Source organism: Phascolarctos cinereus, unplaced genomic scaffold (genome assembly GCF_003287225.1).
Source record: "Phascolarctos cinereus isolate Bilbo 61053 unplaced genomic scaffold, phaCin_HiC Scaffold_4;HRSCAF=312, whole genome shotgun sequence".
Classification (NCBI taxonomy): Eukaryota; Metazoa; Chordata; class Mammalia; order Diprotodontia; family Phascolarctidae; genus Phascolarctos; species Phascolarctos cinereus.
The window spans coordinates 393,693,380-393,715,401 of record NW_027555847.1 but is presented as its reverse complement, the minus strand read 5'-3'; the positions used below and the strand labels follow the sequence as shown (position 1 = coordinate 393,715,401).

The 22,022-nt window shown below is 37.9% G+C and overlaps 1 protein-coding gene across 2 annotated transcripts in view; it reads right to left on the bottom strand.

Annotated features, from left to right (window-relative positions):
• Nucleotides 1–9,197: 9,197 nt before the first annotated feature.
• Nucleotides 9,198–22,022, bottom strand: part of EXOC3 (exocyst complex component 3) — a 39,939-nt gene continuing 27,114 nt past the window's right edge. For both annotated transcript variants that reach the window (XM_020985669.2, XM_020985670.2), the window contains exons 6-13: nt 21,262–21,387; nt 19,251–19,351; nt 16,922–17,032; nt 16,665–16,815; nt 14,389–14,511; nt 12,782–12,943; nt 11,539–11,666; nt 9,198–9,822 (exon numbers count right to left, since the gene is read on the bottom strand). In XM_020985669.2, coding sequence (XP_020841328.1) covers nt 9,651–9,822; nt 11,539–11,666; nt 12,782–12,943; nt 14,389–14,511; nt 16,665–16,815; nt 16,922–17,032; nt 19,251–19,351; nt 21,262–21,387 — 1,074 coding nt within the window. In that variant the 3' untranslated portion in view covers nt 9,198–9,650. The remainder of the gene's footprint in view (nt 9,823–11,538; nt 11,667–12,781; nt 12,944–14,388; nt 14,512–16,664; nt 16,816–16,921; nt 17,033–19,250; nt 19,352–21,261; nt 21,388–22,022) is intronic.

The window sequence follows — 22,022 nt, the reverse complement described above, 5'->3', positions numbered from 1 at the left end:
TCTGCAAATCTGTAGAAATCAACTGCAAACTGCCTCTCCCTCTTCCACCCATTACTTGTAATTTGGCTCATTGAGACCAAGCAAAATAAGTCAAATCTTTCTTCCACATGACAACGGGCAGCTAGGTGGCTCAGTGCATAGAGTGCTGGGCTTGGAGTCAGGAACACCTGAGTTCAAATGTGACATCAGGGGTCAGAGCCAAGATGGCGGAGTGAAAGCAGTGACTTGCTTGAGCTCTCCTCCAAACTCCTCCAAATACTCATAAAAAATGGCTCTAAACAAATTCTGAAGCAGCAGAACCCACGAAAAGACAGAGTGAAACAAATTTCTAGCCCAAGACAACCTGGATGATTGATCAGAAAGGTGTATCGTGCCAGCCTGGGAGCTCAGCACAGCATGGCGTGGGTGCGCAGGCTGCAGGAAACCTGGAGCAGGCCTCAGAGGACTGAATCTCAGGCAGCTGTGGAGGTTTCCAGACTCCTCAATCCACTAACGCCAAAGACAACTTAGAAGGTCAGTGGGAAAAGTCTGTTTCTGTCGGTGGTCAGAGAGGAAGGCGGGATTTCAGCTCCATTCCCCAAGAGTGGGGGGGGGAGCTGCTTCCCGAGCTTCCAGCCCACAGACTGAGGGGGAATCCAGTGGCTGATCAGAGAGGGATTGCAGGGATCTCTTTGCCAGTGCTGAGGCAGGAATCTCTTGCTTTGCCCGTGTGTGGATCTGGGTCACAGTTCTGGGCAGCAGTGCTGGGGTGAGGAGGAACACTGGCGTGGTGGAGCTTGTAGTGGCTGTGGAGAGGAACCCCTCCTCACAGTTACAGGACAGAAAGGAATACTTGTGGTCACAGGCCAGGAAAGGAGTAAACACCTCGCCCCTTATCATACCACCTTGGAAGAACTGGTCCCTACAAGTATCTCTGAAAACAGCTACACAAACCCCTGAAGCTTGGGACAGTACACTCTCCACATTGGAAGCAGACTCTTACCTTAACAAAGAGTTTAAAACTCAAGTAATTGGCTGGGATCATGAGCAAGCAGTGCAAAAAGAGTCAGACTATATTATCTTACTTTGGTGAAAAAGAAGATCAAAATATACAACCAGAAGACAACAAAATCAAAGCTCCTACATCCAAAGCCTCCAAGAAAAATATGAATCAGTCCCAGGCCTTGGAAGAGCTCAAAAGGGATTTTGAGAAGCAAGTAAGGGAAGTAGAGGAAAAACTGGGAAGAGAAATGAGAGTGATGCAAGAAAATCATGAAAAACAAGTCAACAGCTTGCTAAAGGAGACCCAAAAAAATACTGAAGAAAATAACACCTTAAAAAACAGCCTAACCCAAATGGCAAAAGAGGTCCAAAAAGCCAATGAGGAGAAAATGCCCTAAAAAAAAAATTGGCCAAATGGAAAAGGAAGTCCAAAAGATTACTGAAGAAAATACTTCCTTAAAAATTAGAATAGAGCAATTGGAAGCTAGTGACTTTATGAGAAATCAAGACACTGTAAAACAAATCCAAAAGAATGAAAAATTAGAAAACAATGTGAAATATCTCATTGGAAAAACAACTGACCTGGAAAATAGATCCAGGAGAGAGAATTTAAAAATTATTGGACTATCTGAAAGCCATGATCAAAAAAAAGCCTAGACATCATCTTTCAAGAAATTATCAAGGAAAACTGCCCTGATATATTAGAACCAGAGGGCAAAATAGAAATTGAAAGAATCCACAGATCTCCTCCTGAAAGAGATCCCCAAAGGAAAACTCCTAGGAATATTGTAGCCAAATTCCAGAGTTCCCAGGTCAAGGAGAAAATATTACAAGCTGCCAGAAGGAAACAATTCAAGTACTGTGGAAACACAATCAGGATAACACAAGATTTAGCAGCTTCTACATTAAAGGACCGCAGGGCATGGAATATAATATTCCGGAGGGCAAAGGAGATAGGATTACAACCAAGAATCACCTACCCAGCAAAACTGAGTATAATCCTTCAGGGGAAAAAATGGTCATTCAGTGAAATAGAGGACTTTCAAGCATTCCTGATGAAAAGACCAGAGCTAAACAGAAAATTTGACTTTCAAATACAGGACTCCAGTGGAACATGAAGAGGTAAACAGGAAAGAGAAATCATAAGAGACTTATTAAGATTGAACTGTTTACATTCCTGCATGGAAAGATGATATTTGTAACTCATGAGAACTTTGTCAGTATTAGGGTAGTTGAAGGAAAAAAATGTATGTATGTATATGTAGATAGATAGATAGAGGGCACAGGGTGAGTTGAAGATTGAGGGGTCATATCTGGAGAATAAAATTAAGGGATGAGAGAGGATGATACTGGAGAAGAAAGGGAGAGGTAGAATGGGGTAAATTATCTCACAAAAAAAAAACAGAAAAGAAAAGTCTCTCACAGTGGAGGGGAAACAGGGGAAGGTGAGAGGGAATGAGGGAATCTTATTCTCATAGGATTTGGCTTAAGGAGAGAATAACATACACATTCAATTGGGTATGGAAATCTGTCTTACCCTACAGGAAAATAGGGGGAGAAGGGGACAAGAGAGCAGGGGGTGATAGAGAGGAGGGCAGATTGGGAAAGGGTAATCAGAAGCAAATACTTCTGAGGAGGGACAGGGTCAAAAGAAAGAATAGAATAGATGGGAGGGCAGGATAGGATTAAGGGAAATAGAGTTAGTTTTTCACAACATGTCTACTAAGGAAGTGTTTTGCATAACTGCACATGTACAACCTATATTGACTTGCTTGCTTTTTCAATGAGGGTGGGTGGGGAGGGAGGAAGGGAGAAAATTTGGAACTCAAAGTTTTAAAAACACATGTTTTAAAAAAATATGTTTTCACATGCAACTGGGAAATAAGAAATCCAGGAAATGGGGTACAGAAGTCTATCCTGCTCTACAGGAAAACAGAAGGGGAAGGGGATAAGAGAAGGGAGGGGGGAGAGATAGAAGAGAAGGCAGACCAGGGGAAGGGCTATTCAGAATGCATGCCATCTTGGGGTGGGGGGAGGGGTGAGAAATTTGGAACTCAAAAACTTGTGGAAGTGAATATTGAAAACTAAAAATAAATAAATTTATATTAAAAATGCAACATCAGACACATAATAGCTGTGTGACCCCTGGCAAACCTGTTTGCCTTAGCTCCTCATCTGTAAAATGAGCTGGAGAAGGAAATGGCAAACCACTGTAGCATCTTTGTCAAGAAAACCCCAAATAGACTCACAGAGAGATGAACACAACTGAACAACAAAAATATGACAATACCTAAAGTCAGCTATCTTGTTGTCACTCCCCCCACCTCTGCCTCCCCTAAATTTTTTCTTCTCTAAACATCTCTAGTTCCTTCGACCCATTTTTGCATGCTGCGATTTCCATCTTGGTCATCCTTCTTTACACATGCCCCATTGGTGTTGTTTATAAAATGTGGTACTCAGAACCAGACATAATATTCAGACATGTACTCTACATTAGGACTGAAAACAAAAATAAAGAACACATATTGGGGAGTAATAGAGAGCAAAAACACCAGAGCAAAACACCATGCCAGGTCCTCAGGCAAATCAAAGCAATTCTATCAAGAAAGACAAGACTTGCTGTGTGAGCTGGATCTAGTCCATTGTAGTTCAGACCTAAGGGAAAAACCCTTTCGTATCTGAACAACATTTTTAACTTTTTCAAAATGTTTTCACATGGATAACCTCATTTGATTTTTATACTCTCTGCTGAAGTAGGGAGAAGTTATTATTTTAACAGATTGGAAAACTGAAAAACAAATGAATTAAATAATTTGCCTAGTTATTTAGTGAGTAAAGCAGATCTTCCAACTCAAATCTCAAAGTTCTTTTCCTTGATCATGCTGTTTCCTGTGTTTATATTGTCCAATTTTTCATGTAATACTGCCTGTGAAGTGCCATTGTTTCTTGGGGTAGTGAAAAGGGTATTGGACTATCGGGGATGCCTGGGTTCTTATCTTGGTCATGTCACAAATTGTGTGACCTTGGATAAGTCATTTAGTCTTTTTAGCCTTTTATCTTCTTTTTTCAAAAGAGAGAACTGAACTGACTTCTAAGGTCTTTTCCAAAAGGAATGCTCTTACCACCAAATCCTTGGCACTGTCAAAATAGTTCAATATCAGAAACAGATAGAGTTTAACCAATGGAAGTGACAATAAAGACGTATTGTCATCTGCTTAGCAGCAGCATGCTAAAGGATATGCGTCCTTTCCATCTGACTTAGAGTTAAAATTTCATATGTGCATACTGTCTCCCCCATCCCAGGAACATGAGCTCCTTGAGAAGAGGTTGGTTTTTCTATTTGTCTCCCTAGCACTTAACACTGTGCTATATAATGACAGCATTAATTGCTTTAAAATTCTCTTTCATTCATTTACAACATTCTATGATTCCCCTTAGAAACTACTTCAACTGCAGAGAGTCTCGGGTCCAAGTGTTTCACTTTAAATGGACAATTGTTAGCTCAAGACAGGCAGCTCCTCCCTTAAGCAGAGATGTCCTCTACTGACTCACCAGAAGATGGCGCCCCAGGACTATCCAGGGTTAAAATGGTATCACAAATGTTTATCACAAAATGTTCAGGTGGTCTCTTACCATGAGTTTTCATGATCTTGGTGACATAATCTTTTACCCACGTATCCAAACATATACATTCGCACTGGCTTTGGAGACAGATGATTAAGTTTCAAATCTCAGCACTGCTCCTTACCTATAAAAGTCTCGGCAAATCACTTATCTTTCTCTGGGTTGCTGTATCATATAACTGACCTCTTATGGCCCTTCCAGCTCCAAATCCTATGATTCTATGTCAGCACCATGCTTTGACGGAGCTCCTCATCTAACTCAGCTAACCAGCCCCCTGTACTGTCACATATAAGCACATATGTGTTTGCGATCAGTAAACATGGCTGTAATAAGCAGTAAATCAAGCAGGCTTAATTACAAGAGAACTGGGCCCTTATGGTTGGTACCAATGTAACGGTCAGTCTCTTGGCCAAGGTGAGCCATAATTGAAATGGCTTCTCCCTCGTCTTAGTTCTTGCTATTCACGAAGGATCTTTTTAAAGGATTTCCTCTTGCCAGGCTTTTAAAATACAGAGTAAAAACTTGGTGTTACCTGGAACTCAGTGATTACTTCAAGAACACGCTAACACCACATTTAAGGTGAAGAGGTAACCAACAGGAAGTTGGTAGGATCATAGATTTGGAGCTGGAAGTAACCTCAAAAGTCATCTAGCCCAAGACCCTCCATTTACAGATACGGAAATGGGGTCAAGTGAGGTTAAATGAATCCCATAAAGTCACAGAGGAAATAGACACCAGAGACAGCATTTGAACCAGGTCCTCGAACTCCAGAACCATTGTTCTTTCTACTGTGTCATATTAACAGAACTAAATGAGATGAATAATAGATTTGTTTTATGCCACCCAATTATGCCCCCAGGCTGCTTTGATTTCTAGCCCATCCCTGGTGACCTGCAATAGCAGCTGATGAAGGGAAAATTGCATTATCATCTAGGTGCCACAGAGGCCTTGGAGTGCAGAGAAGAGACACGAAATAGGACAGGCAGCATGCTGATAGACAAGGGAGCTTGACCTGAATGAAGTCTGAGAGACCTAGATTTGAATTCCCACCTCAAATGCTTAATAGCTCTGTGACCAGGGGCAAATCACTTAACCTCTTAAATTCAGTTTCTTTGTAATATAATGAATGATTATATATTACTTATTATAAATTTATATAACATTAACATAATTCTATAACCTCTTAAATTCAGTTTTCCTTTGTAAAATGGGGTTGATCTATAGCATTTAACTCATAGGGTCGCTGTGAGGACCAAATGAGATATAGGTATGTCAATGTAAGCCTTACAACACTATACAAATGCACTAGTTAAATACTGTTATATTATAGAATCATCAGTTATTGATACAAAAGAAATTTGCTTTTCCTCAGTTATAATGAATCATCTTTTAAAAATGGGGCAAAGGGACAACTAAAATATGCTCCCGTATCTTGTAAACCATAAATTTCATTTACCAGTGAGGCATTGCTGCATTTTTGTGTGGCAGAAAATGGAGTAGTACTTCCTATTCCATCAGCCAATAAATAGCTCATAGCTTTTAAATTTAAAATGGGTGTTCAAAACATTGCTATTGCCAAAGAGGGTGAGGGGTGGGGGCATAGCTAAGGAAGAATTAAGCTCCTTTTACGTGAACAATAGTTATGTTAGCAAATCATCTTCAATGGAGGTAGGACAATTAAGAAATGCTAAAAGATGCTATTTACAGTAATAAAAGTGGTTTAAGAATATTAAGAAACATGTTAAACATCAGTAACAGACTGGAAGAGTTACTATCTTTATCGTTTTAAGTTAAAATTGTTCTTTCCAGTTGACAAGCGTCTACCCTCTCTCCCTCCTACCCTGGCCACTTGAAAAGACAAACTAATCAACCCTGCAACAAATATGCAGTCAAGCAAAATAAATCAATCAATCCCATACTGGCCATGTCTGAAAATACATGTCTTCGTACCTGTTGCCTGCAACCAGACTGTACACCAAACGGAGAGGTGTGAAATAACTTATGACATAGGCCAGGCGGAGTAGAATTACTGACTCAGTTTATTCATCTGAGGGCACAGAATATATAGGGAAGATCTAGCCTAACTTCAAAGAGTCCTCCCAGTGAGATACTCCCCAGAACATCTGCTGAGGATGTGGCAATCATGAATTTCCTCCTTATCAGGGTTCCTAGATTGGGCTGTAGATTCCAAGGTTTTCCCAGGCGCCTTGGCGCCACCTGCATAGAGGAGTGAATATGTAAATCTAAGGTTCAAAGAGTGAGAAGGAATGTCTCAGAGACCTCCTAATCAGGAAGGAATTGGACAGCTGTACCACTTAATCAGCGAGCCCTTTCGGGTAAAAGCCTGGGCAGAGGTCAAATTCTGCCTTGGATCTTAAACCCTTATCAGACTCTTAAGATCGGCCCTCAACAAGTACCTCACTTCTCTGCCAGGAAGGGGGCAGCCTTCAAATCACCGGTTTGCTGAAGTTATGGTTGATCATTGTATATTGTATTTTATATCACCGTATATTAATCACTTTAGTCTTTCAAAATTGTTCAATTTTATGTTTTAGTATAAATTGTTCTCCTGGTTCTGCTAACTTTACCTCAGTTCAAAGTGAGGCGCAAGTGATACCTGCTACTCCTACCCATTCCTCCTTCATATAGACTATTGCACCCCCAATTCTCATATGCCTCCCATTGCTTCTGGAGTGTACCTTTTCCTTTCTCCTAAGATAAATGAAAAATCATTCCTAGGACAAATAGTGACTGCTAGTCTAAGATTAAAAAAAAAATCACATCCTCCATGTTATTTGATTCTATGACTCCTGATAATATTGCAATTCTTAGGAGATGACTGTGTCATTCCCACTTCTTTCCATTAGATTGCAATCCTTTCACCCTTCCAATTGATCACTTGTATTTACCTATGCTTCTCTTTACTCTGATACTTGTGTTTCAAAGTTTCTATTCAGCTCCAGTTTTTTCATTAGGAATGCTTGGAAGTTCTTTGCTTCATTAAAGATCTATTATTTTCCCACTGTAGAATGATACTGTTTTGCTGGGTAAATTATTCTTGGTTAAAGCCTATGTATTTTGCCTTCTGGATCACACTCCATACTCTCTATTACCTAAGAGTGGCATTTGCTAAATCTGCAAGTGATCTTGGATATAGTTACAAGTAAGTAGAACTCTTTCTTTGAAGCAAATGCAGCATTTTTTTTCTTTGACCTATAAGCTCTGGATTTTGGCTATTTTTCTGGGAGTTACCATTTTAGGGTTTATTTCAGGAGGTGAAACTGGTGGATTCTATCTTCACTTTGACCTTTGGTTCTAAGAGATCTGGACAGTTCTGTAATTTCTTGAAGTATGTCTAAGTTCTTTTTTTTGGTAGCAGCTCTCAGGTAGTCCAATGATTTTCAAACTATATCTCCTAGATATGTTTCCACAGTCTTTTGATTTTTTAAAACATAATCTTACATTTTCTTTTGTTCTTCAGGCTTTTACTGTTTTAATATTTCTTGTCTTGTGCAGTCATTAATGTTTTATTTGGCACATTTTAATTTTTAGTGAGTCTGTTCATTCTTTCCAAATCTCTCTCCACATCTTTTTTTAGTTCTTTCCTCTAGCATTCTGATTTCATTTGTAATATCATTTTATTTAAACTCTTGCATCATTTCTTCTAGGAATTCTGACTGATCTTAAGGGCAAGCTGCTTTGGTGGCTTTGATTGGGTTTCAGAGTTGATTTTCTTCTGGGTTTGTGTCTTGGGCATCCTTGAATAACAGTTCTTTATTTTTGTTGTTGTTTAGTCATTTTTCCAGGAATATTCTCTGGGCAGCCTGGTATTGTTGGCCTAACTAGAAGTTCCAGGATCTAAGAATGAGACCTCAGCCCCTCCAGGTAACTCATGCTTGAGGCTCTGGGTGCTGAACCCAAGTTCTCAGCCCCTCCAGGAGATGCCAGCAACTACTGGCTTGGGCTGAGAAGCTGAGTCTAAGTTTTCAGTCCACCCTCATTCCACAGATGTCCTGTCACCTGGCTGACAGGTCAAATTTGTGATCTTGGGCTAGAAAGATGATCAACTGTAGTTTCTCCTTTAATTTCCCAACCACTACTCAGTCCAATGTTGTTCTTAGATCACTGCTGCAATAGCTGTTGGAGAAACTGGATGGTACTGGTTCCTCCTACTCTGTCATCTTGGATGATCTCTCCCATCACTACCCTTTGTGGAAATATCACCAAAGGAAAGTAAGTCAGTTTGAAGTTAGGAAACTCAGCTCTTCAGTGAATAATCATCATGACCTGACTCACTCTGGCTTAAAATGTATTATTCCTAGTCTCCACTGATATATCCTGATGTGGATTGTTGACAGAGAAACAAGACTAAGAAGATATACAGGGATAAACATGGATTAAAACTGGCTATAGTAATAAACTGGAGGAGAGAACATTCCTTTAAGTCAGTAAACATCTAAGATCACTATGAGGACATCCCAACAAAGTATCATCACTCACTTTTCAACTGGGAAAGTTTTTGGTTGTTTTTAAATAAGGCCACAGCAAGTATTTTAAAATGGTTAATCAAGCATCACACGTACAAAACAGGGTATACATCAAACTTTTTAATTAAGCAGAAGTGCTTTATAAGCAGTGAAAATTAAATGAATACAGAATCTGACTGTACATTTCATTGCTTCTGAAAACCTCTTAAAATCATTTTATTAGACACTAAAGAAACCACATGATTAACATTTCTAAATCCTGAACAACTTTACAAAGTACATTCATCACAGAAGTAGGTACGAGCAAACACAACTGTTGTTAGTTTGATACAATGCACACTGGCCATCAGAATGCCTCATTCTTCAAATGGCCTGATTAGCAATAATCTAGGGGTCAGATTAGTCTAAAACAATCCTTGTCAGCCCCAGAGCAAGCAGGTACAGAAATTCAAAGAATTATGTCTGAATTACTGTGAGTCACACTTGAAATCATTTCTCAGGATGCTGATGGTGAACCGCAGGAATAATTATACAGAAACTAGAGGCTGCCTAAGTTAGTTACTTAAGAAGTTTTGTCACATTCAGTGAGGGAACTGTAATATCTTTAAAAATTGGCACATAATTTGGATTTATTTGAGTTGGACCTTGTTCCAGAGTTTCAATAATAGTCTGCTTCATATCTCTGCTAGCATCTCCTCTCACTGTCAGCAAAGCTGCGATGTGATCATCTCTGTGAATGAGAGAAAAGGGTAACAGTAATAGCATTAGTCTAAGTCTGAACACACTGCAGACAAAGGAGCAATCCTATTTTTTTTTTAAGGCAGTTGGGGTTAAGTGACTTGCCCAAAGTCACACAGCTAGTGTCAAGTGTTTGGTCTGAGGCTAGATTTGAACGCAGGTCCTCCTGACTTCAGGGCTGGTGCTCTATCCACTGCGCCACCTAGCTGCCCCAACAATCCTATTTCTTTACACAGCATATGGTATCTGAGCTTAGAGCTGCCAGCCTGTTCCATCTGCTCAGAAATAGCACTTCTAAGTCTAAATGCCTTGACAATAATTAATATACCTATCACATAAGCAAACGTCAAGTTTTCATTGGAAATCAGGCTGTGGATGACCTACTGCTAAGAACATAGGATCAATATTACAGACAAAATGAGAGAAGAGTAGCAAAGTGAAGTCAAATTCAACGACAGTGCAATCTGAGCCAGGCCTCTCCTCTTTCACACTGCAACCCCTCTCTGGGATGCACAGAACTGACTGTTCCTGGTAAACAGTATTCAGGACTTTCAGCAACATGGTTTCAGTCTATATTGTTCAGTCTGCCTATCAGACCTGTACAAAGAACACCATAAACAAATCTATCTACTTAGTGTACACTTATTATGAGGCTATGTCTTGCTACCTCTAACATCAGGACCTTTACTCATACTGGTCCCCTTGACTGGAATACTATATCTTCTCCTCTCAGATTGTAGAAACCATATTCATTCTTCTACAATAAAGTCAAATCCCACTTTCTCTGAGAGGCCTTCTCTGATCATTCTAGCATTGTGATTTCTCTTACTTCTTCATCCCTATGATACTTAACCATACCACCATTTACCATCTGATATTATTCACTGAGGTAGTATGTCATGGTGGACGGAATCATAGGCCTGTTCAAACTCTACTTCTGACACTTAATAGCTCTGTGAGCAGATAAACCATTTCACTTCCATGTGCTTACTGTACCTCTCTACCTACCAATTTCTGCGAACTGAGATCTGCACCGGTAAGGAATTCCCATATGTGGAGTTCTCCATACTGATCAGAAAACAGTTCCTGACTATATTCATGAATTTTTTATTACTTGTTTTCCTCATATAGACCCTATTTCCCTATCTAGAGTATAAATTCCTTGACAGCAGGCTTCAGTCTCCATAGTATAACCTTTTATGTGTCATAGATTCCTTTGGTAGTATAGTGGACCCCTTCTCAGAACAATGCTTTTAAATGTATAAAATACATGGGATTACAAAGGAAACCGATTATGTTGAAATATAGTTACAGAATAAGAAAATTACATGGCGCAAAGTGTATGTGAATATATATATATGTATATGTTTGTATGTATATATCTGTATCTGTGTGTGTGTGTGTGTGTGTTGACAGACAGATAGATAGACAGATAGATATTTAAAGTTCATGGATCCCAGGTTAAGAATTGCTAGTATAGTGCTTTACACATAGCACACAAAGTGCTCAATAAATACTATATTGACAACTTATCCCATAAGTACTCAGTGACTATCTGCCTTAAGGACAGAATTCATTCTTTTTTTTTTTCCCCGGAAAGATAAAAAAATTTTTTATGCTCTTAGAAGAAACAGATTTGGAAAAAACATGGAGCCCAAGCAAGGCTCCACAAACATGAGTTGAAAACAGAAAACATGAATGCCATTACCTGATATCTGGATATTTGCTGACTAGAGTGGAAACTTCAAGATAAAGCAGGGAAGGATCGGTCAGCTTAATAACTTCTGCAATGGCTACAATAGTATCACAGTGTCCATCTGTATCCTCTCCAAATCCCTACAAAATATCATATGAAGAGCATGTGAAGACTACCTCCAAGAATACATCATTTCATTTATTACAAACCAGAAAATTCCCTTCTTTATCCTATCAGTAGTCAGATGGCTAATAGCAAGCAGCTCCTTCCATTCTGCAATGCTCTGCAGTTCACAAAGAGCTTTGCTCACAACCACCCAATGACATTCAGTGGAAGGAGCATTGGTCGTGGAATCAGAAGGCCTGGCCTGGAGTCCTGACTTCAGATTGCTGGCTGTTACCTAAGCAAGGCATTTGCCTCTCTGGCACTTAGCCTCCTCAGCTACACAATGGGGATAATGGTACTTGTGCTACCCACTTCACAGGATTGTTCTGAGGCTAGTGTTTTGTAAACCTTAAAGTGAGACAAAAATGCAAGTGGTAATTAAGCAGGTAGTGAATTCTCATTTTGCAAAGGAGGAAACTGATCATCAGCGAGGTGAAATGACTTGCCCAGAGTCACAAAATAATCTATTTTCCCTTGAACAATAACAATGAGTAATAATAATTTTAAAGCCACATTTCTATAATGCATTGTAGTTTGTCATAAAGTGACTAACATAAATTAACTTATATTTTATTATATTAAAATTAATTATTAATTATAATATTATAATTAATTTATTATTAATTCATGTAAATTACTGATTTGAAACCATACAGAATTTGGCAGTGTGCTGTCTTAGCTAGCGGAAGCCTCATCTGGCCAATGCAGGGGCTCTTTTGCCTTTACTGTGATCTGCTCAGATTTTGCTTTAAAATTAACTCTTCTATTTGCCTAAATATGCTTCAGCAAACGGAATCTAGAGAAAAGTTTTCTCTTTAGTAGTTGCATGCTCTGAATTGTGCTTATTTCTTTTTCTGTCACTTTTTCCTCCAACTTTTGACTTACTTAAAATCCAGAATACTGTTTTGATCACAAATGAATAAAAAATAATTCTTTGGTTTCTGGTTCCTCCACTCAGCTGGCCCCCAGGTGTGTAAGTCACACACATGCACACACACACACACACACACACACACACAGAGCTAGAGGGTATCAGAATGGTGCTAAAACTAAAAATGAGTCAACAAAGCTACAGACCTACGACACTTACAGAAGCAAGTTTTCTAAACAAGAATCTGAATTGCTCTGCTTCTTTGATCATCCTTTCTGCGCCCTCTTTACGTTCCTCGGCATTCTTAAAAGAGATCCGCTTCTGCATGATGGCTTTGATGTATTCTACCACTACTCTTCGGTGAGCTTCAACTGTCATTTTCTGCAGGGGACAAACACATGAGATTTCCACAGCTGAATTGCAGTATGCTATTATTTTCTTCCTACTTTGATAAGGATTATACACATTTCCAAGGTTTTTACCATTTCCACTGTGGTTGATTAGAGGAAATGAAAAGGGATGAAACATCAATCAATATTACTCCATGCTAGCACAATGGTTAATAAAAAAGTCATAATTACTGAGGAACATAATGTTCTTGGATTATTTTTGAATCTCAGTGGTCCTTGTCTTCAAAATCTCAGAGCTAGAAGGAGCCTCAGAGGCCAAAAACACAGGAATGCATTCTATAATTTCTTCAACAAATAATCATCCAGCTTTCACTTGAAGGCCTCCAAAAAGGAAGAACCTATTACTTCTGGGGCAGCTCATTTCACTTTTCAATCATTGTTAGTGTTTCCTTTACATCAAGCTAACATCCAGCTCTTTGCAAAATGCACTCATGCCTCCTAGGGTTCTGTCCTTTGAGGTCAAGCAGTCCAAGTGGAGAACAAAATATATGGAATAAAGCCTCATTCATTCTACATTAGTGAAGGCTCTATGCGGTCTCAAAGGCCCTCAGCATTTTGGCTGGATGTCCTCCAACTTGTCTAAGTCTGAGCTGATCACAATACTCAACTTATCAACCAACAAGCATTTATTGAATGCCTACTATGTGCCAGAGCCGATGCTACGCATTGAGGATAAAAGTACAAATAACACAGTAACTCCTACTTTCAAGGAGCTTGCTTGCATTCTCTGGGGGAAGACAATATGTGTATATAAAAGTAATAGAGAATATGCATATACATGATTCATACAAAATAAATAAAGGGTAATTAAACCCAAGGTAGTTAGGGAGGGAGAGAGAGCACTAAGAGTTAGGGGTGGGAGATAAGGAAAAGATTCATGTACCAGGTGAAGGTGACTAAGCTGCATCTCAAGGGAAAAGAAGGACTCTGAAGAAAAGGAAGGAGTGCATCCCAGGCATGGGGGGATGGCAAGTGCGGAGGCACAGAGACAGAAGATGGAGTGTCTGGGATGAGGAACAGAGAGCCAGTGTGGCTGGATAAGGGACAGGGGAAATATCCAGTGAGGATAGGAAGATAGGTGCAGGCCAGGATGTCTGGGGCTTTAATAACTAAACAGAGGCATTTCTATTTTATCCTAGAGGCAATAGGAAGCCATAGGAATTGGTTGTGTAGGGGAACAAGTACTTAAGGAAAAGTATTTTGAGAGCAATATGTAGGATAAAGTGGAGACTGTTTCTATGTAATCCACTTTTCTGAACTTAATCTCTGGTGTTTCTTCCATCTTTCAAGGGCAATTAAAGTAATTAATAAAATGTTTACTAAAAATCTTTATCCTCTATTTTTACCAAAGTATGAAAAGGTGAGCTCCAACCCAAAGGACAAAACTTTTTGCATGTCACCATGTTTTATTCTTACCTCCTTATAGGGCTTTTTAATTTTAGCAAAGTCATTGAAATAATCTTCCACAGTGACACAAATTGTATCCACAGCATTTGATCCCATTAACCATTTCTTTGTCATCAACTCACTGAGATGTGGCTGAAAAAAAACCAAACACTAATCTTCAGAAAATTTATGTCTTCTATTGCATTACAATTTAACTGTCAACCAAGTAACATATTGGGTAAATTCAACTTTTCTTCTGTTTCTAGAAATGAAAACTACTGTACTAACACCTTTAAATTAACAGACTATTGGAAGAATATATAATACAGCTTATTTACACATCAGTCTCACAAACTCAAAGTTTCCAAGATACAAGTACTCAATGAAATAATTTATGTGCCTCAAACAATTTCCATTTTTAAATAGGAAAGAAACATTAATAACTATTAAACAGTCTTTGAGTCAGAACGTAACATCATCATTTGCAGAAAATGTTGTCATAAATTCTGTGAAACAATATTATTAGTTTATATTGTCTGGGTTTTGTTTTGTTGGGGCTTTTTGGGTCTGGACCAATGACTTCATAGGTGTAGGGAATTCCAAGTGTTGAAATCATTGATCCAGATTGATAATATACTGGTAACTTAATAGTCTTAGAGAGTAGCCCTGAACAATGTGCCCATCAGCCTGCCTGTGTCCCTTTATGCCCCCTACCACCAGCCACACCAGCTTTTCTGACTGTAAATGCCTAACATAGTCATTATACCTAGTAAAGCCCAGCCATGTCTCACTTTACACCCAGCCATCCTAATGCTGCTGCCACAGGCATGCCCTTTCTAGCCCGCTCCAACTTCAGAAGCAAAATCAAATCAATAATGCCAGTTAAGGAAAAGGTATGTCATTTTACTATTAACTTGTAGTTCCACTCACTGTCCCTATGACTTTCCAAACCAAAACACTCTCCCTGGCTACCGCTCCCTCTATATGCTATCTTCCCTATTAAAATGTTAGCTCTTTGAAGGCAAGGACCTTCTTTTTACATTTTTATCCCCAACACTTAGCACAGTGCCCAGTATACAGTAAGTGCTTAATATTTTTTTCTTTCATTCATTCATGTGAGTTGCCACAGCAGCAACCTATCATAGAATCAAAAAGTCGTGGTTCTAGTTCAAAAAAAAAGTGAAGGATATTTCAGGAAAAATAAATGACTATTCTGAAGTGCTATACATATTACATATTTGGTTTCCTTAGCAGTAAAATAACTGAACTTTGCATGCATCAGTGATTTATTTTTCTAACAGAATCTTGTTACTGACACAACTTCTTTTATGCCCTAGAGTAGGTGAACAAATTTCTTCAGAAATTTTCCTTAAAGGACCAAAATCTCTTCCAATAGAACTTCAAATTCTATTTAAATGTTAGCAGCAAATCAAATAAGGTTTCAACTGTTTTCATCAAAATAACCATATAGCTGGCACTTAATTACACAGTGTTTCATATTACTAATTAACTTTTAATGCATATATTATTTTTCCAAATTAAGGACAGGAATTATATTATATAAATCTTTGTATCTCCCAAAAGCAATTAGCACAGTTCTATGTATCCTACCACATTAGTTGTTCAACAAATATTTCTTCAATTAAAGGGTGAATTTTTAGAAGGTAATGTTAAAGGCAATGTTAAAAGTATGTTTTTCTTCAATTCAATACACATTTATTAAGCACCTATTACATACAAACAACTGTGCTAGGTGTTGGGGATACAAAAAGAAAAAATGAAATAGTCTCTGCCTCAAGGAGCTCACCCATCAGAAGAGTTGGGGCGGGATACTACATAGATAAGTATATACAAAAGGCCTCTCTTAGGAAGTTACAACTCAACTATGCTTTGAAGGTAGCAAGGGATTCCAACAAGGCAGCAGGAGTGAAAAGAGAACACATTCCAGACTCAGGACAGCGGTACGAACGCATAGAGTCAGGACATGGCATATGGTGCAGTCCCTATTCTTTGTAAATAACATTCTTGGGTACATCCTATGCTCAAAAACACAGTCTTTCTCTTTTTCCCCTTTATTTTTCCTGTGATTCATCAAACAGCCCGTCTTTAATATTATTTATAACTTTATATAACAAAGGAATAGAAACACGTCAGATTTAGAAACCATACCCAAAAAACCCAAGATACACAAAAGTTACCAAATGGATTTAACTGTAATAGAATAGTGAATAGTAATATGTGTAGCATATAAACATGTTGGCAGTCTTCTACATATTAAACTGAAGAATTATTAGAAAAACACTAACCTCTAGATCCAGGAAGACTTCATCTAGCAGGCTACTACAGCCATCCTTTGCAATGGTATCTAAGATCATATCCATGCTAGGTTGACACATTGAGACTCCCTCATCTGTTTCGTTTTTCAAATACTTCCTTTTTAAGCTGACTATTGACTCTCTGTAACAAAAAGGTTGTTGGAGTCAAGTGAACAGATATCTACTCTTATACTCTTTCCTTGTTAATTAACCACTTGATTTTCACAAGTAATAAGAGTAAAACTTACTTAAAGGTCTGGCAATTGTTGATGACTGCTATCATATACTGAACATAGCAGTGTGGGTGTTGCCGATTTCTTAGGTGCTCTTCTTTATATAATTGTGCCTCATCTTTGTATCTGAAAAATAAAACCCCACCCCCAGCAAAATACCAAAGTTTAGCATCAAAGACATTTAAGTTATGATCATTTTGTACCTACAGGGTGAATTTTTAGTCACCCTTAGTCAGATGCTGATCCTTTCCAAGTAAATAAATTCTTGATGATCCATATTAATCCAATCCATAAGTGCCTAAAATATGCTATGCATTGGAAAGATTTAATATATTATAGTTGGTTATTTCTCACCTAAGTAGAGCCTCTACTAATTTTACTTCATGACTAAAATCAGAATTTTCTAAAAACAGGAAGGAACCGTGGAAGTCAGCTAGGCAAATTTCCCACCTGTCACCAAAATCCTGTCTAAAATATCCAATCTAAACTCTGCACAATTACTTTTAGTGTTGAAGAACTAACTCCTTCCTGAGGTATGATACAAAACTTTTGCTCAAAGCAAATTATCTTTACATAGCCTTTTCACCTGAGAACATCAAGGTCTTTTGCTTTTGAAAATACCACTGATTTGTTTCATCCATGGATTTGACAGGGTACAAGCCTACATTAAGTGCTTTAACCATTTCAGTCTGCTATCAAAACTTGCAGTGGCTTATCACTGCCCACTGAGTGAAAACCCTTCATCTTTTCTTTCAAGGCTCCCCACAACACTGTTCCTTCCAGCTTTCTCTCACATAACACCCCTTCAAATATGTGATATTTCAGACAAGTCAAACAGCCTCATGAGGATGAATGCTTTCTGTTTCTCCTTCCCTATCTATTGAAGTCCCTTCCTTCAAAGGCTAACTGATGAGTCACCTCCTCTATAAAGCCTTCCCTGACCCTCCTTTTTATCCTAGGTCAAAATGATCATTCCTCTTTCCTTTTTTCTCACAACAGTGTATTGCAAGGTCCCTATTAGTGCAAATAATTCATCCTATATATTTCCCTCGGGCTGGAGTCAATGACCACATTTTACATAATCATAACTCTGAAGAGTGCAAATTTGTATACATGCAACCACTTCTCTGGATTCTTTATCAGCACTAACTGCGAGAAAGCTATACCTAGTTGAACTACTTTCTTGCACCAATCTTTAATTTTCCCTTGAACCATAGTTATTTGCATATGTATCTTTTTTTTTTGCTCTTTTAACATATAATAAGCTTCTTTGAGAGCAGTATCTATATCATATCTATTTTTTAATCTCTACTTACTAGCCCAGTACTGTGTACATGGCAGGCAATTAATAAATGCTGAAGTTAAATCATACACTAAGACCATTAAAAATACAATCATGTCAATTAATTCAGATAGTTCTGTGAAAATAAATAAGGCTCGTGATATTTATCTTTTCTTATCAAAAGTAGATACATAGAGAAAGCAGTAAATCCCACTGGTCTGCTACTTTCAATTAACTGACCCAACAGTTTAAGTACTTGGTTGGAAGTAAAATCTTGTCTAGATAATTGTTAATGCCCATCTTGGGATACATAAAAATCATATCCTACACTTTTCAATTTAAACAACTGCAAAAAATCACTTTGTAAATACAGTGAGAGTAAAGTCTCATGACTGACTTCTCTGAAACAGACTTCCTGAGAATTTTGTGAATTTTGTAATAATATATGAAATACTTTTTTTTAGTTCCTAGCATTTCCATGGATAGGATTAGACCCATGATTTCACTGATATTCTGAATTACCAAGTATTAACTTCCTCTACCAATGCAGGTTGGTACTGTCTCTGCACACTTTAGTCTTAGAGCTGCTCTAAGATGTTGAATGATTTGTCTAGGGTCATACAACCAGTTTGTGTCAGAGGCAGGCTTTGAACCCAGCTCTTCCTGGCTTCAAGAGTAGCTTTCTATCCACTACACAATCTTCTTCTCATTAGTTAGAAATAGTAATTTCCTTTTTTAAAATGCATACCAATAAGGTGGGCAAACTGAAAAGACGTAACAATAGAGGATAACCAGTCCATGAGATAAGAGCCATAATTCAAATTTAATAGTGTCATGACTTAAACTGGAGAGAATATAACAAGATGTAGGATCTGCTACCCAGAAAAGTCTTACAACTGGCTTCAAAAGGATGCTATAATGTCCAATCTCATCTAAATCTTCTGCAAATTTCTAAGCAATAATAAAGTTAAAACAACTCTGATTTTTTTAAGTAACAGACCAATTAAAATAAAGTTAACACACGCTTTTTTTTTAATAAGCACACGATGTAAAAATACTTACCTACTCAAGAAAGAGTTCATTTGCTGAAGACATAAAAGTAGTACTTTGGTTTTCAAATCATCATTTATCTGTGCAGCAACTTGAAGATTCTGTTCAAACATCTAAAATCCCAATTTAAGGTGAATTTAGACATCTACTTATCAATTCACTATAATGTTTACAGGTTAAACTCTTTCACAATATGGAAATCTTAATTTCTTTTGAAATCTGACCTTATCCTAGAAGAGAAGTCTGCATATGCTAAATATGATGAATTAAAGGATTCATGTGATTATCTTCTATCTAATACTATCTTCTGGTTAGCAACACTATTCATTTTCCTCCAGAAGGAAGAGCAGTTATTTTGTGAATGGTTAACCTACTTCTGGAACATAGTATACAAAGTCCTCACTGTTGACTGTGTTTGTATGTAACTACGTACAACCAGTAGTGAGACAATAAGAAGCCTACTCCAGCAGGCCCTACAAAGGTTCTTGAATAAGAACCCTGGGACCTGGTCTTAAAAGGTCTTATTCTAAGGCAGTAGGATGCTTACTCTTCACACAGCTAGGGAAAGCCAACACTAGTCTGTGGCAAAGTTTTATTAATTCAAAAACTGTGTACTATGGAGCAGCTAGGTGGTGCAGTGGATAGAGCTCCAGCCTTGCAGTCAGGAAGATCTGAGTTCAAATCCAGTGTCAAACACTTGACATTTAATAGCTGTGTGACCCTGGGCAAGTCACTTAATCCTGAGTGCCTCACCAATAAAAAGCAAAAAACCAAACCAAAACAAAACAAAAAAATGTGTACTACCAAAGGTCCTTACAGCTTAAAAAACTGACTCCTCTTCCCTAGATCCTGCTGGTCCCATTCCTGGGCCCTTTCTTCTTCCTAGCTCCCACTCACAGGGTTCTGGGCTACCAGTGAGGCTACAGAAAGTAAATGATCCTTTACAAAGAATTTACAAATGTCATCCACAGTATAGTTTGCTTTAGGAAACAATGTCCTAGATGGGGGGTTAAGGAAAAATAGATGAATTCTTACTTAGAGTAATAAGTAATGGCAGGAAAATAAGAGCTAAGTTTTGGCCAGGGCAGATAAATAAGAAAGCCTCTTGTCCCCAGGCAAGAAGATTATTAATAAAATGGTGAATAAAGAGACAAACAATTATAGCTGACAATACTGATCTTTTTTAAAAAAATTTTTTAATCTACAATTTAGAGATAACAAATATAGAATATGTTGTTAATTCCAATAATAATCAATCATCTTGGATTAAACTTATATCAAATGACTAACTTTTTCCTGATTGATATACTTAAATTACTTAACAAAACCCGTCATTTTTAAGAATGGTAAAAGCCTAATCATTTTAGACACCACAAATTTAGAATTCATTGTACTTCATTAGGTAGGACAGTGGATATCTGGCACTTACTGCATTCCCTATATAGCAAGAACAACAGTCCCCCAGGCCCTTATTTGAAAAGAAAGGCTCTGCAGCGATTCAAGTAGTTCTGGATAAAATGTCTCTATTATTTATTATCACTTGTGTTGCAGGTCTTCACGCAAAAGAAAAGTTTAATTGCTTCAATTCAATTCAACAAGCATTTACCAAATGCCTCCTATGGGAAAGGCCTTGGACCAAGAGCTCAGATGGGCAGTGACAAGGTGGCTAGGTGAGTGGAGAGAAAGCAAAGTATACAAAAGATGTTATAACTGACAACTAACTGGATATGTAGGTTGAGTGAGACAGAGAGAGATTAAGAATGATTCCATGGTTATGAAGCAGTGTAAGATTAGGAATACTAATAGTAGATGGCTCCGAGCAAGGTATAGCCTCCCTGCAATTATTTTCACATCTGTAAAATGAAGAATTAGACAATCTGATCTCCAAGGTAACTTTCTATTCTAACATTCTTTGCTCCCTGAATGATAATAAAGTGATTTTTAAAGGTTCAAGTTTTATATACAGATTCAATATACTAACAAATCAGGAATTACAAACCTAAATGCCAGCAATGGGTCCTACCTGGAAAACAATAGCAGGGAGTGTTGTCTGATAGAAACCATCTTGGTCGGCTTCAGGTTCAGTTTCTTTAATCCAGTCTTTCTTGTCTGTCTCTAGTGCTTTTCGTAGCCAGGCAATAATATTTGACTGAAGGAAAGAATGATATTAATGTAACAATGGGAAAAAAGACAAAACAAGACCCACTTCTCAATAAAGCAAAATGACTAGACCAGTGTTTATTCTCCAATTGTGGAAAGCCATGCTCTGTGGTATGAGAGAAATTGAGATCTCGTTGGTCTGGCCCAAAGAGGAAATTCAAGACTGAAATCTTGTCAACAGCTTCTTATAACATTCTCTTTACCTTTCTGAAATATATGAAGCTAAGGAAAGTAGCACAAACAAAATATAAAGCTTAAAAAATGCAATGGAAAAATAATCTGTAGGCCACATATAATATTGGAATCAAGATGAGGTCTAGAGGAGAAGAGAAGTCAGCAGAAAGAATGTATAATTAAGACTTACAGAAAGAACGAGAGGAAAGCTTTCCTAACAGTTTGTTTGAACAAAGTTGGAAGGCAGAAGCTCAAAGCAAACTTAGAATTCATCATAATTAGTGACTTAAATGTGGGTCAGCCAAAATTCTTCCTTTTTCTTACAGCAGATTTTCACTTTGTTCACTAAGAACTGTAATTGCTCAATGCTGTCCTTTACCTTCCCCTTACAAGTATCAGTCTTCTGCAGACCCTTATTTCTTAGCACCTTTGACTTCCATAACAGCACAA